This window comes from Hemicordylus capensis, chromosome 1 (genome assembly GCF_027244095.1).
Source record: "Hemicordylus capensis ecotype Gifberg chromosome 1, rHemCap1.1.pri, whole genome shotgun sequence".
Taxonomy (NCBI): domain Eukaryota; kingdom Metazoa; phylum Chordata; class Lepidosauria; order Squamata; family Cordylidae; genus Hemicordylus; species Hemicordylus capensis.
Window position 1 is genome coordinate 194,795,600 of NC_069657.1, and position 15,198 is coordinate 194,810,797.

Sequence of the window (15,198 nt, forward strand, 5' to 3'; positions counted from 1 at the left end):
CAGGCCTCCTCTGTGACATACAGCTTGTTGAGCTTCCTGTCCTGAGAGATCAGTCTGGCAACAGCCTTGTTGTCTTTTTGCTGCCATCTGAAGGCCTTTTGGTTTAGGTGGGTGATAAAACGTGGCTAGCTGATTTGCTGCTTTTTGGATTGTTTTTATCTGCTATCTCGTATGCTCTCTGAGTTCTTTTAAAAAATGTTTTAAGAGGTTTGGATTGTTTTTTAAATTGTTTTTTACTTGGATTAGTTTTATTAATCACCTTGAGCCCTTGTATAAGTGGAAAGGCAGGATATAAGTTATCCTATAAATAAATTTGAATACAGAGAGTAATTCAGAGGATCCTGATAGAGTGTACCAGAATTCTGTTTCCTGTCTCCCTCCCCCAGAGTATTTGTGAATGGGTACTCATTCAAGCATTAAAATACATTACAGAGTAGGGATTCCCAAACTCTACAATTTATTGTAGCCAGGGATGATGGGAGATGTAGTTCAGCAACATCTGGAGTACCACAGGTTGAGAAGGGGGACAGGCCTGTAATGATTAGCCTCCCCTCCCTCTAAAGAGTTAACAGGAACTGAACCCTTGTCTCGACTGACAGGCTGGTGAACTCCAGGGCAGACAATCAGTACCCTAGGTGGGTGGGACCTAGAGAGTGGTTGCTGGGAATTCTGGGAACAAGAAGGGCGGTCTTTGTTAGAGAGAGTCACGTGCTGAAAGGCTTAGTGAGGGGCAGTGGCATTTTGCCAGCATGGAGGTTTCTCTCGAAAGCCAGCATGGAGGAAAGCCAGCATGGAGGCATGGAAGCCAGCATGGAGGTTTCTCTCGTGGAATAACTCTGTAGATCCTTAAAAGAAAGGACGGCATGAAGCTTGATTCTCATTGGGAATTGAGTGAGTTCAAGGAAAAGAGAATTCAGCATAGGGAACAGTTTGTTTAGACTGTTCTTCAGGAACTTATATTTCTTTGTATCTGTGTGCTCTGCATATTCGGGATACTGTTCTATTATAGTTTACATGCAACGTAATTAAAATAAGGAACACTAGCCTATGCTCAATACATCTAGAGCAGGCCTGCTCAACTTAGGCCCCCCAGCTGTTTTTGGACTACAACTCCCATAATTCTCAGCCACAGCAGCCAATAGCCAGGAATTATGGGAATTGTAGGCCAACATCTGCATGAGGGCCAAAGTTGAGCAGGCCTGATCTAGAGCATTGCAAAAGTCTCTGAAAACATTTAAGTATGCATTAAGACAACTTATTTTTGTAATCCTACTAAGTATTCTTAACTGTATCTAAAAGCTGAGAAAGCCTCAGATGGAAGCAGTCTGTAGTAATTGAATAAAACTATTTTTTAGTTCTTTTCTTTTTACAAGCCTTTCTGAGTTGGTTCTTAACTCAGGAAAAGGGGGGCGAAGGGGGATTTCTCTGGTGCAAACACATCCTCAAACATTCAGCAGTTATCTGTTTTGTCACCATGTGTAGGCTTGCATGTGGAAGATTTTTGTACTTGCCCAAGAGCAAGAGTTTTCCCTGGGATTTCAACACAAGCCAAGGCTCTGTCCATTAAGAGGTGTGCTGGTGACAGCATTTTGAACCTACCAATAATACAGAATAGTTTTAGGAGAAGCCTAGCCAGGCAGCTCAGCAGGGATGATTCAGCATTTCTTTCCCTCACTTGTGCTTGCTCTGAGACAAAAGGCTTTAATATTCTATAGGGCCTATATACCAAGCAACCCAATCCCCTCCACTTAGTCAAGAAACATGAGCTATGCAATTTATAAAGAGAATCTCTCTGCATTCAACAGGAGACTTACTACTTTTCTGTCTGTTCCATTTTGGTATGCACTCCAAATTTTGTCCTGTGTAGTATCAGACCAAAAGATTCGATCAGTCACTGTATCAAAATCAATAGCGACTATGTTCCTTCCATCTCGAATCAAAGAATAAATGCGTTGTGCTTGAGAAGTGATGTTGTTAATAACAATTTGGTTACGGCTTGCCACTAATAAGAGAAAATTGCCAGACTCTGCAGAAATAGGCAAGTGAAAGCAAAAAAGAAGCCATTAACAAGCAACTGCAGCAGATAATTCTAATAATAACATTGCTACTAGGTTAGTAGAGGTGCCATTTCTGCAAATAGGATCACACACACACACCCCAACAGGCATTTAGAAGAAAATACTATATTGATGATGTACCAGTTGAGCATTACACCAAGACAGCAATAATCTAAACAAAAAGGGATTGATGTCCTCCTACATGCTTGAAATGCCATAATTCACACTGAGGGAAAGGTGGTGTCAATCTTCAGAATAATTTCATCACTATACAAATACATAATGACAGTGACTGTATGCTATTATTTAACAACATAACTTAAAACATTAAAGACTGAGCAACTCAACAAAACATGCAGACCTGCTAGTTCCATTTGGGCTGATGGGATTAGCAGGAGTTGTTCAGTTGCTCTTTCTCAGTTGTAAATATGTTCAGTATTTACACGCATTATTGAACTTCATTTAATCAAATCTGCAAAGGTAACCACAAGACTAAACTGCCGTGTAAATATGTTAATAGCACAAATCCTATACACTAGGGGTTCTCAAACTTGGATCCCCAGATGTTGTTGGACTTCAACTCCCATAATCCTCAACCACAACGGGGCAGACGATTATGGGAGTTGAAGTCTAACAACATCTAGGGACCCCAGTTTAAGAACCGCTGCCATACACTTAAATGACTTACAATGGACATGCTTTTAATCTCTTTTAGGCAACAGGGTGGCTAGAGGACAAAGGGCTCAGTTATATACAGTACTGGGACCTTTCTGAGCAGCTTCATCTTGGCATTCCTCACCTGCTACTTTGCAAGTCTTCCCGTTAGGTTCTAACACATAACCTTCATCACAGTAACATCTAAAGGATCCTCTTTCATTGTGACAGTGCTGGCTGCAAAACCCTGGAGGGTCACATTCATTAATGTCTTCACAGGTCTTGGAGTCGTTGGCAAGCTGGTATCCAAATGGGCAAGAACACTGAGCTCCGAAGGGACCTTGAATGCATTCATGTGTACAGCCTGCGTTATTATCAGAACAGGTCTCCTGGTCTGTAAAGAAATGGGAAAAGCACATAAGCTAGCTTATGCGTGAAATATACAAAATGCAACCAATGCTGAAAAATAGGTCCCACTCTCCTGTAGAATGGACCACTTGTTAACATTAAAGGCTATCTGAGAGATAGATGATGAGGATGGGTAAGAGGATGTATGTTGATCACTATATAATGAGGCTATTCTCACACAGAGGCAAAAGCAGGCTAAGGAAACCCAGCCCAGTTTTGCCTGCGCATGGGAACCACCAGGAGCCACTCGGTTCCCAGCAGCACTATGGCAGCAAACCCGCCTCTGGAGTCCACCTCCAAAATGAGGTTAAGAGAGTGAGTGGGAGACAAGCAGAAAAATGGGACTAAGAGTAAGTGTTCTCTTAGCCCCATTTTTCTGCTTGTCTGCCAGCCCCCGCTGCAGGGCTGGGCTCCTGGCTGGTGTTGGGGGTATCCCCACAATGCACCATGCACTCATGTGGTGCATTATGGGAGTTTCCGGGGGCGGGGCAATGCTTCCCAGCACCCGGTCCTCCGTGCTGCCAGGTGCAGCTGGGCAAGTGATCTGCCACCCAGCAATGACAGAGGGATTGTCTGTGCGGAGGTCTTGTGGTAGCAAGTATGACTTGTCCCCTTAAGCTAAGCAGAGTCCGCCCTGGTTACATATGAAAAGGAGACTAGAAGTGTGAGCACTGTAAGAGATTCCCCTTGGGGGATGGAGCCACTCTGGGAAGAGCATCTAGGCTCCAAGTTCCCTCCCTGGCAGCATCTCCAAGATAGGGCTGAGAGAGATTCCTGCCTGTAACCTTGGAGAAGCTGCTGCCAGTCTGTGAAGACAATACTGAGCTAGACAGACCAATGGGCTGACTCAGTATATGGCAGCTTCCTATGTTCCTAACTTTCCTCCCCACTGTCCCTCGAGCTGTTTCTCACTGATCGTGAGAAAAGGCTCAATATGTTTTAGGTAAAACCTGGGCCAATTGGCTGGTGTTGTATATATGACTGATATTCAAGGCTCCATTCCGTGTGGATTGTCATTGCTGGGATGTCATCTGTTTGGTATCAGAAACGTATCTTTTAACAGATTTACAAAAATTATCACTAGTAAACAGATACCTGAAGATAACAGTCTCCTTGAACAACACAGCAAGAAAACTAGTAAAGAGCAAGCCAGGTTTAAAAAAACCTGCAGTTTCCCCCAATGAATCAGATCCTTTTTGCAGCAAACAGTTTGTGGCAGATTGTACACTGTGACCACTAACCTCTCATCACCCTTGATGTGCAATATCTTTTTTATTTTTAAATGATGATCGGATGTCACATTGAGATGCAAAAACAAAATAATTTGCCTCTCACAATTTTTTCAAACATATGCAACCTTCATATATTCTACATCTCCTCTACAAGCATGAGGTCTAGAAACCAGTCTTTTAACAAAAAATAAGAAGAACTGAGTTTTTCAAGATTCTAGATAAAGGTTGCTGCACGTTTTTCTAAAGGGATCCTTGTTGCCCAACCTGTCCTCATAAAATACATAAAATAAGAATGATTTAATATCAGAACTAACAACTGGAGTAATAAATAATCATAGGACTATTTCTAATATTTCTAATAATATTTCTAATAATCAGAGGAGAGCTGGTCTTGTGATAGCAAGCATGACTTGTCCCCATAGCTAAGCAGGATATGTCGTGGTTGCATCTGAATGGGAGACTTGATGTGTGAGCACTGCAAGATATTCCCCTCAGGGGATGAAGCCGCTCTGGGAAGAGCAGAAGGTTTCAAGTTCCCTCCCTGGCTTCTCCAAGATAGGGTTGAGAGAGATTCCTGTCTGCAACCTTGGAGAAGCCACTGCCAATCTGTGAAGACAATACTAAGCTAGATAGACCAGTGGTCTGACTCAGTATATGGCAGTTTCCTATGTTCCTATGTTTCTACAGGCAGGTATCCTGAGAAATGTAGGTCCTGAGTATTCTGTGTTAACTTTTTTTTAAAAAACCAAGATCATAAAATCAATTGGAGACTAAAATGAATGTAAAGTGATGACAAGAGCCCCTGGATCAGAGCTACACAACTTCGGCCTTCCTACAGATGTTGGGCTATAACTCCCATCATCCCTACTGACCACTCTGTGATGGGAGTCGTAATTCAAATACAGTTTTAGGATCAAAGTTGTGCAGCCTGCCCTGAATAATTAGAAGCTCCCAGCTCACCTTTGCTTTCCTAGGATAATTGATTGTGTCTGGGATATAAAAGGGTGGGTGTGACGTTTCATGCACATACAAGCCGTTTTAATTGCCTCCTGCTTAGGGATGTGCATGGTCCGGAGCAGTCCGGACCAGCACCGAAGGGGGGCCTGCATTTTAGGGCGGGGAGGGCTTGTTTACCCCTCCCGCCTCTTTGCCCCCGCCAGTGGCCGTAATCTATGGTAAAATTGGTGCGCTGGAAACCAGCCGCCCCAGCCGCCGCCGCTTCCGCCGCGCCCCCCCCCCCCGTGAGCAGATTAGAGAAGGAAAGGCTACTGCCGCCCTCCCGCCCCGCCACCCGCCACCCCCCCACGAGTGCTCACCAAGTTTAAAGAAATTAGAGAGGAGCTCGCGAACAGAGCTCCTCTCTTATCGAAGCCTCCGGCCCAACTGGGGCTTTGGGCGCGCGCGCACGCGCGCTAGAGCTCTTTATCCGCTAGAGCTTTTGCCGGAGGCCCGGTCTACCCGCCGGGAAGAAGCCGGGTAGACCGGGCCTCCGGCGATCGGAGGCCCGGTCTACCCGGCTTCTTCCCGGCGGGTAGACCGGGCCTCCGGCAAAAGCTCTAGCGGATAAAGAGCTCTAGCGCGCGTGCGCGCGCGCCCAAAGCCCCAGTTGGGCCGGAGGCTTCGATAAGAGAGGAGCTCTGTTCGCGAGCTCCTCTCTAATTTCTTTAAACTTAGTGAGCACTCGTGGTGGGGTGGCGGGGCGGCAGGGCGGCAGTAGCCTTTCCTTCTCTAATCTGCTCACGGGGGGGGCGGCGGAAGCGGCGGCGGCTGGTGCGGCTGGTTTCCAGCACCCCAATTTTACCATAGATTACGGCCTCTGACGGGGGCAAAGAGGCGGGAGGGGTAAGCAAGCCCTCCCGCCCTTAAAGTGAGACCCCCCCACCCGGACCCGGACCGGCCCAGTCCAAACCGGTCCGGCAGTTCGGAGGCCATTAGAATGGCCTCCAGACCGGTTCGGACACACCCCTACTCCTGCTTTCTACTTCAGCTTGTTGTGCCACGCGCCCCCCAAAAGGGTTTCTGAAAGTGGGGGGACCCTCTAGAGCTATATTTGATGTGGTACAAGACACTCCAGCTGAATGCAAAATGAGCTACTTCCCTGTGCATATATGGAAAGACTGCTTGCTGGACCCTAAACATACAGAGATGAGTGGAGCTGACAATTCCCTGCAAGCATGCCGTTACCTGAGCTAATTAATAGGAGTATGTGGCTGGGATTTCCTTTTCATGTAAACAACCGTCAATTAAAAAATAGTTGACTCATAAAAACAAACCTGAATTAACAGCCTCTGAAACAATCAGGATCCCTGCTTTTGTAAATAAGCCATCAGTTAACAAATGTGATTTGAAACTTCGGATAATACATGAATCTAATACAGTTTATGATCATACCTGGCTGAGGCTCATCTGAAAATGTGCATTGATTAGAAACAGGAAGAAAAGAAAGAAAGAAGTTAGGATTAAGTGTAAATCAAAACAGATAGTAATCAACACAAACACTATTTCTGGTCATTTGCAAGTTTTAAGATTAAAGTCAGATAAAAGTTAGAAACTTTAAAGAATATATTAAAGACTGAATAAAATTTAATTTTAAATGAAAAGCAACTATTGATTAAGTTCTGATCTCAAATGGTAAATTTAAAATGTATTTAAATATTTAAGTAAACAAGTTTGAAATTTAACAGGTTAAAGTTAAGAGAAGCACTTCCTTGAATAAAAGAATAGTATCAGCTCACATTGTCTGTTCGGATGCAACAAAACTTAGGGCAAACTCTGGTTAATAAACCAGCTTCAAATACTGAGTTCAGACTGTGGTTTGACTACCTGAAAGAAACGGTTGGTTGTTGCTTGGTGCAAGTTTGGATGTATAAACAAGTAATTGTTAGATTAAATAAACCATGACTCCACGATATGTCTGAACCCACCAGTTGTCTGATATAATTGTAACAGATCTACAACATATCAGTGGGTCATATAATCTTTGGTTGCAAATGTCAAAATCACGACACAACTATATGGCATGACTGACTCCAGATATTGGGACTTTTGAGTCAATCATGAGACACATAACGGCAGCACCTGAGGCAGGGGCGTAGCTATAATTGAGTGAAAGGGTTCAAAGAACATGGGCCCCCAGCTCCTGAGGGCCCTCCAGCTCCACCCCTCCCTATTTTTTTCATTATCTCCCTCACTCTGGAGGGCCACCAGAGAGAGGGATGAACACGGGCCCCCTCTCTCCTAGCTACACCCCTGACCTGGGGTTTACACGAGCACCCGCAGCACAGAAGCATGTACGCCCCTCCATTCCCAAAGAAGCCTCAACTTCTTGAACAGGTTCCAATATGTCAAGATTAATGATTTATTTTATTTATTAATGACATTGACACCCACCAACCTGCCTTACTTCCATCAGGGAACTCGACATCGGTAACTTACTTCAAAACTCAGTTACAGATGTTGGGTTTCCCGACAGTAGGAGGACCGAATATGCGGAGATTGGTAGGTTCAGACATCATGACCAATCCTGCCATATGGGAACCTGGACAGGAAGTAGAGGCTTGTGTGGGGATGTGGAGGAGAGTGTGCTTCTGGAGCTTCAGGTGCCGCTGTTAGCGTGAAGTAACCTATTATCTGTCATTGTGCACCAATACTTTGTATTTCTTCAAGGAGCTCAAGATGGCGCATGCAGGTTTTCTTTTTTATCCTCACAACAATCCTGTGAAATAGGTTAGGCAAAAATACTAAGTGACCAAGTTGTACTTCATGGCTCAGTAGGCATTTGTACCTACATTTCCCTAGTACAAGTACAAGTTACTACAACACATAGACCTTCATGCATTCAAAATGGTAACTTACTGCAGAGAGGCGATTCATCAGCTCCATTAGGACAATCAGCAAGATTGTCACATACTTTGCTCAGGTTTACACAGAGACTGTGGCCTGGACATTGCCACTGCCAGCTGGGGCACCGAAAAGGCTGAGTGGGACAATCTCTCTCATCACTCATATCCCTGCAGTCATTGTCACCATCGCAGATCCAAGCACGGTAGATGCAGTTCCCATTATCACAGTGGAAAAGAGAAGGAGGGCAGGTCCTGGGTGGACATCTGTGATGCTCATCTGAGCCATCCACACAGTCAGGGTGTCCATCACATTCCCAGCTAACTGGGATACAGCTACCATCTGACTGACACTGGAATTCATTTTGGTGGCACATCCCAGGTGGTCTTGTAGCTGAAACGGTAGTATTAAGCATGTGGGACAGTATTCATGCAGATAGAAAGCTAGAGAGACAGATAGAGAGACAGAGACAGACAGACAGAGAGAGATGAACTGCAACACAGCCAGCTGGCAGAAAAGATGACATCTGCATTCCAGCGAAAGAGGGGATATGCCATTTAATATCATTGCAGCCACATTTTACTCATAATGAAACACTGTCAATTTTTTGCTACTTTTTAAATACAGAAGCTTGTACATATTAAATAGCATATCTCAGAATGTTGTCATACAGACTTTGAAATAGCAGCTATAAACATTCTCTGCTTTGCAGTCATAATTGTACATTTGATCAAAAATAGTTTTCTCTCTGAGCATTGACTTTATTTTTAACTTCAGCTCTAACACGTCCCATTTAAGCCAAAGGGATTAAAATCTCATTGATTTTAACATGGAAATTGTACTTATAGTTTCCAATGTTACACAAACTGTTCAACAAAACAGGATGTGAATGAACTAACCAGTGATATACTGTCACTGGACAAGATAGCTTATTGCTTGCATCAAACTGAGAGCACTTTGTGTGAATCAAGCTGAGTTATCAAAAACAACCAAATTTTGTTTACAGCGAGGAGTTTTCAACTCTTGTTGATAAAGTATCACTTATAGTATACTTACGACAACCAGCCTCATCTGAGTGATCATTGCAGTCAAAGACACCATCACACTTGTAATAATTACTGATACACTGGTCTCCACTTGCACATTTAAATTCAGTGGAACTACAGTTGTAGACTACAATAATTAAAAAAAAAAGAATTATGATCTTAGGTTTCATTTAAGATCACTTTCACTTAACATAAGAACAGCCCTGCTGGATCAGGCCCAAGGCAGTGGCCCACTGGATGCCTGTGAGAAGACCACAAGCAAGAGGTGAGGGCATGCCTTGTCTCCGGCTGTTGCTCCCCCACAACTGGTATATAAGAACACTTAAGAAGGCCAAGATTCTAATCACTTTCTTAGTAATTGTACTACAAAGTTCTTGTTCAGGTATAAAATGTCCCTTTTATAGAGACATTTGGGCCAAGTTTATATTTCTGCTACTTCGCAAGTACCTTGGCAGCCCAAACCATGTCTGTACCCAGTTGCTGCTTTCGGATGAAGACCCAGCCTTCATGTATAACACTGCCAAGTTCTGCTTGGCAGCGTATAGAATCTGTCGGGTCGTGACTGCCAGGCCATTCCCTTGCATCAGCTCTGCATAGTTTTAAACTATTTTATCTTTTTGTAGTGTTCCTATTTAGATGCCTTATATACCCCATTTTAGCCAACACTTTTTGCATTTGATATATTTCACATTTTATATGTTCATTTTTTTAAAAAATACATCTGTTTAATATTCTCACAGCTACCCTCTTTTCTAATTGTAGCAACTTCATAGTATTATAATATAGCCTTATACTATTAGAGTAGCAATTTTAAAGTAATATGGTTTTATGGTTCCATAATTTGTTTTTATTATTTTGAATCATGCTCTACTGTTCTATCTTACGCTGGTCTTGGACCGTAATAAAGATGATTGATTGATTGATACTCCATACTTAAAGACACTTAAAGATGATACTTAACTGCAATCATGTTCATCTGCTCCATCTACACAGTCCTTGTCCCCATCACAGACATAAAATGGATCAATGCACCGATGATCAGGACACTGAAACTGACCTGCTTCACATGTCTCAGTGAAAGCTATAAAAGACAAAATACATTCTCCAAGTTAACACATCTCTTCCCTGCCCTCAAGTCTGAATTAAAAGATTTCATGGAATATTATAGAGCACAGTAGCTTTGTAGTAGCTTTGTTCTTTAGGAGGTATACAGCAAAGCAACAAAAGGAGCCTTCTTGAGGATCTTATGGGGCCAAAAGGTTTTTTAAAATTATTATTATTAGTTGTAGTATTACTACATGTACCCAGAATGTTGGGGGCAATATGCTGAATCATTGTAAACTGCTTACAGAGCTTCGGCTATAGAGCGGTATATAAATGTAAGTGCTATTGCTATTGCTACTATTAATAGTGGTCCATATGTTCTGTGGCAATATGAGGATGGAAGAAGGGTCGCAAGCTCTTGGAGAATACCTCTTGGAGGGGCTGGAGAATAGTCATACTTTACTGGTGCCATAAAATCTTGTGTAACTAAAGCACCCAGCATCCTACAATTCAAATATGTTAAGGGCAAAGCCTTCTTAAATTAAACATTAGCAGATTCCATCCCTTTCCACAGCCACTTTATATGAGTTACTTTGTACATAGTGTTCCAACATTTTCTTAACCGTAGCTCCACCTTAGAGGTGTAATTTTATCTCCACATTACAGTTCCCATTACTTTTGCTGCAATAATCAAATCAGAAACCAGAGATTGATGTGAAAATCTGACAGAAGGATCTAAATAATTCAGCAGAAAATTAGATACAAACAATGGTGACATTTTTTTTTTTAACCACAGTTTAAAAACAAGTTGGGGGAGATTTGTGTCCTGATGGGAGCACAATACCATGACCTTCTCTTGAACTCACATCAACAGCATAATAATTTATTATTTTAAATACTGTTGTGTCAAAAGGTAAGCGGTAAATGTAGAAAAATAAATACAGTAACAAGAGAAGGGCTAAGTTGAGTCAGTTCAAAAACTGTGTTGAGAGTTGAAAAGCTGATTCCTGCTGAAGACAGAATGGAATGCTCCACCCCATTCCAGTACTCACTGCAGTTCTTCTCATCTGACCCATCACCACAGTCATTGTCCGTATCACACAACCAAATTCGGGGAATGCACTTGTTGTTATCACAGGTGAACAAAGCTGCAGGGCATGATGTGGGGCCCTGTGTGGGGCAGTGCAGTTCATCACTACCATCAAGACAGTCATTATGCTTATCACAACGCCATCGGCTGGGAATGCACTGGCCATTTCTACAGGTAAAGGCTGATGTGGCACAGGAATTGTCTGGATAAGAAACAAAACAGAGAGGTGTTAAAAGGTTCCCCAAAACAATTATCCTTACAAATACACAATGAACTTTTAATTACTACAATTATATCATTACAGGGGAAAAGCTGACTCCCTCAGTCTGATTTCTTGAAATAGGATTTAAGGCATCTCCTACTTTCTCCAGTTTGCAACTATATTCCACAATGCAGCATTTTGTTTCAGCATGTGGACCACAATGCATGCAAGAGCTTCACAGGTCCACAAGGACTGTTACATTGCTTAAACAGAGAGGGAAGCCCCATATATGCATTCCTTTGTAAATATCAAAATGGCCTTTGGGATAAAGTAAGCCTCTGCATGGCAGGGAGTTCTGAATGCACCAGAGCAGGGGTTCTCAATGTTGGGTCCCCAGATGTTGTTGGACTTCAACTCCCATAATCCCCAACCAAAGACCACTGTGGCTGGGGATTATGGGAGTTGAAGTCCAGTAACTTCTGGGGACTCAACACTGAGAATCCCTGCACCAGAATACATATGGGATTCTGGATCAAGCAATAATGTTAAAATTACATTTTAAAAGTTCTATGGTCCAGATATCTAGATCAAAAGAAGTTTAACTTCTGGAAATATTCCAAAACAATGGTTGACATCCAGATTAACTCTGCACCAGTGTGCCAGGGTTTTCAGGTGCATGGGGGCAATTTCAGTGACCCCCCCATTCCCTCTACAGTTGCCTGTACTTCCTGAAACTATTTGACCCAGGGGGTTCCCTGTCCTCAAAGGGCTCCCAGTCTAAGAAGAAACCCAAGCAGACACCAGTCACAGTCACTGGGAAGGACACTCTGCTAGGCTGAATAGGGACAGTTGATTCCCCCCTGCCAAGTATAAAAGACTTCCCACTATTTAAAGAGCCTCTTTGCCCAGTTTAGTAGGGTTGGAAAATATTACATCTGAACTGGCCCTACAAAGGTCCATTTCATGTTAATGATATATGGCCAGTTTTTTAATACATGTGAAGGTTCCAATACTTCCCAGTAAACCTCTGTAACTACAGTTAGGTGTTTTCTTGAATAAAACATGATCATTTTCTAGGGTGTAGTCAATACTTACTTAGAGATCCACAGTTCTGTTCATCACTGTTATCATGGCAATCATTCATACCATCACACCGATAGAACCGGGGGACACATCTTCCATTGCCACAGGAAAAGGAGTATGCACCACACTGTAAAGTGGGGGGCTCATTGGATGGATCTTCAACACAGGTCAGCTGATTAGAACTCAGCTTCATTCCATAGGGGCAGCCACAAACCCTCTGAAAATTAGGTACTGGGAAGCAGAAGTGGCTGCAGTCTCCATTGGGATTAGTTGCTCTATTGCAATAATTAGTGCCTTCAAAAATACCAGGGAAGATTATTATTATTGAATTTGTGAAAACACTGAAAGAATTAAAATGCATTCTCCTTTCAGAAGAAGAAGTTCTACAAACTGTAGACCATGTGGTTTCTTCTTGTGGGCATTTGATATTTTACATCTAATTTGCATTAGTTTCATCAGTTCACAACTCTGAATTATAGACTTAATGATTTTTTATTACTTTTCATTAACAATACATATTAATATACAAGGTCAAACTCTTCAGCCATAACATTAAAAATCATCATGATCATATAAGAAGCATAGCAGGAAGTAAACTGCGATATTATCAAAGAGCCTCAACCAAAACCTGAAGGTATCCCTGAAAACCAAAAGTGATATACCACCCTGGTGCAAATCATTATTATATACTTGTATAAATACAACAGACAAGCTTACCTATTTGAGAATTAGCATTATATGCTTTCACATGCATGATATTATTGATTCCTCTCCTAATAACAGTCATTTCTCCTCCATCCGACTTTCGTACTCGAACTATTCCGCCAAGCCTCCAATCAGTAAAATAAGCATAACCTGCAACCAATATTTTATTTATTTATGGGCATATGTGTATATACATATATGTAGACAGACAGACAGACAGACAGACATGTATAAGAACTCAAGTGTTCAAGTCCCTATAATGATCGTGCAAACCTAATGGTTGGCACCCAGACTAATGCTGCACTAGTGCAAGGATGATGTGCTAGCTAGTTCTGCTAAGTCAGAAACTTGCATTCCAGACCAGTGTTGCCCTGGTGCAACAGGATGCATTTGCACAACCTGTGGTGATCCTCCTGCTGTGGAATCTCTTCCTAAGTCATATAAGTTACAGGGAATGGTGCAAAGTCATCTGATATCCTTGCTGTGGATTGTGGGGATCAACCCCCACCCAAAAGACCCCATTATCTACAGGGGTCAGGGAAGAGCCAGAAAGAAGAAGCTGTGTGGTGGACCCAGCAGTGCGAACGCCTCCCAGAACAGCCACAGTGGACCCGGCAGCAGCAGGCAAGCCGCAGGGAGGCCAGAGGGTAGCGTCGCTGATGCCTTCTGATGATGTGTGGATGCTGGTGACACTAGAGGAAGGCGGAGCACTGCCTAGGCTGGCCCTCGGAACAGGGTCAGGGTGGCAGAAGGGGGAGAGGGTTGAGGGGAACTGTGAACAGGGAACACAGGCCACAGTGGGGTGACAACCTGAGGGGAAAGAGGCAATAGCCTATATTGCAAATTAATAAAGGCATGGGTGACAGGAAAGGGAGGAGCAAGCACTGGAAGGGGTGGGAGATTGTCCTGGTTAAATTGTCAGGGGCTGATGATAAGGCCAGTAAATTGGAGGAAGCCTGGGACTTCTGGTGAGAGGCTAGGCTAGGACTGTTATGCAAAGCCCCCATAAGAGTGAAGCAACCCTTTTGGGCCACTCTGCCACCTCTTTCTTACCTTAAGGGCTTACCTCAGAATGGCCAGCCCAGCCCAGAAGAGGGAGAGGATTGGACACAGACCAAGACCGCAAGAGATTGTGCAGCTTTGAGTCCAGCTACGTGGCCTTCTTGCATGTGTGCATCTTTGTGTGTTGAACTAGTACAGTGTTCATCTGAATGTCAGCCAGTCTATTTCCACTCTGCATGACTATACAGTCTTAATATTTTTATTTATTTATTTATTTATTTATTTACATTTTATATCCTGCTCTTCCGCCAAGGAGCCCAGGGTGGTGTACTACATACTTAGGTTTCTCCTCACAACAACCCTGTGAAGTAGGTTAGGCTGAGAGAGAAGTGACTGCCCCAGAGTCACCTAGCTAGTTTCATGGCTGAATGGGGATTTGAACTCAGGTCTCCCCGGTCCTAGTCCAGCACTCTAGCCACCTTCAAGAATTTTAATGAGCGAGTCGCAAAAAGTGCATTTACTACAGTGAGTTTCAGAATTGCTCTTAACATCGGCTGTCATCCTGATTAATGATGTGGGTGGGTGCTTCTAACAAAAAGAATGCGCACAGCACTAGCGTCTGCACTTCTGAAGCGAGGGAGCTCCTGTGCAAAAATGCTATGATTTTCAGCAGTTTCCCCTTGCTCTGGAAGCACTCTTTGATAGCAGTTGCATAGGCCTCAGGGATGTGTTTCTGCTGTAAAAGAGCGTAAAGGGAACACAAAGGGAGAGTGCTAAAACTCAAGGGGCTGATGCACAAAAGTGCCCTCACTTTGGAAACATGGAGGCTAGCGCT

The 15,198-nt window shown here is 43.2% G+C and overlaps 1 protein-coding gene across 1 annotated transcript in view; it reads right to left on the reverse strand.

Annotated features, from left to right (window-relative positions):
* The window catches only part of LRP2 (LDL receptor related protein 2), a 233,622-nt gene that overhangs the window by 114,810 nt on the left and 103,614 nt on the right, over nt 1-15,198 (reverse strand). The window contains exons 20-28 of the mRNA XM_053284455.1: nt 13,374-13,511; nt 12,669-12,950; nt 11,334-11,573; nt 10,199-10,318; nt 9,248-9,364; nt 8,207-8,584; nt 6,743-6,757; nt 2,857-3,105; nt 1,815-2,026 (exon numbers count right to left, since the gene is read on the reverse strand). Of these exons, the coding sequence (XP_053140430.1) occupies nt 1,815-2,026; nt 2,857-3,105; nt 6,743-6,757; nt 8,207-8,584; nt 9,248-9,364; nt 10,199-10,318; nt 11,334-11,573; nt 12,669-12,950; nt 13,374-13,511 (1,751 nt within the window). The remainder of the gene's footprint in view (nt 1-1,814; nt 2,027-2,856; nt 3,106-6,742; nt 6,758-8,206; nt 8,585-9,247; nt 9,365-10,198; nt 10,319-11,333; nt 11,574-12,668; nt 12,951-13,373; nt 13,512-15,198) is intronic.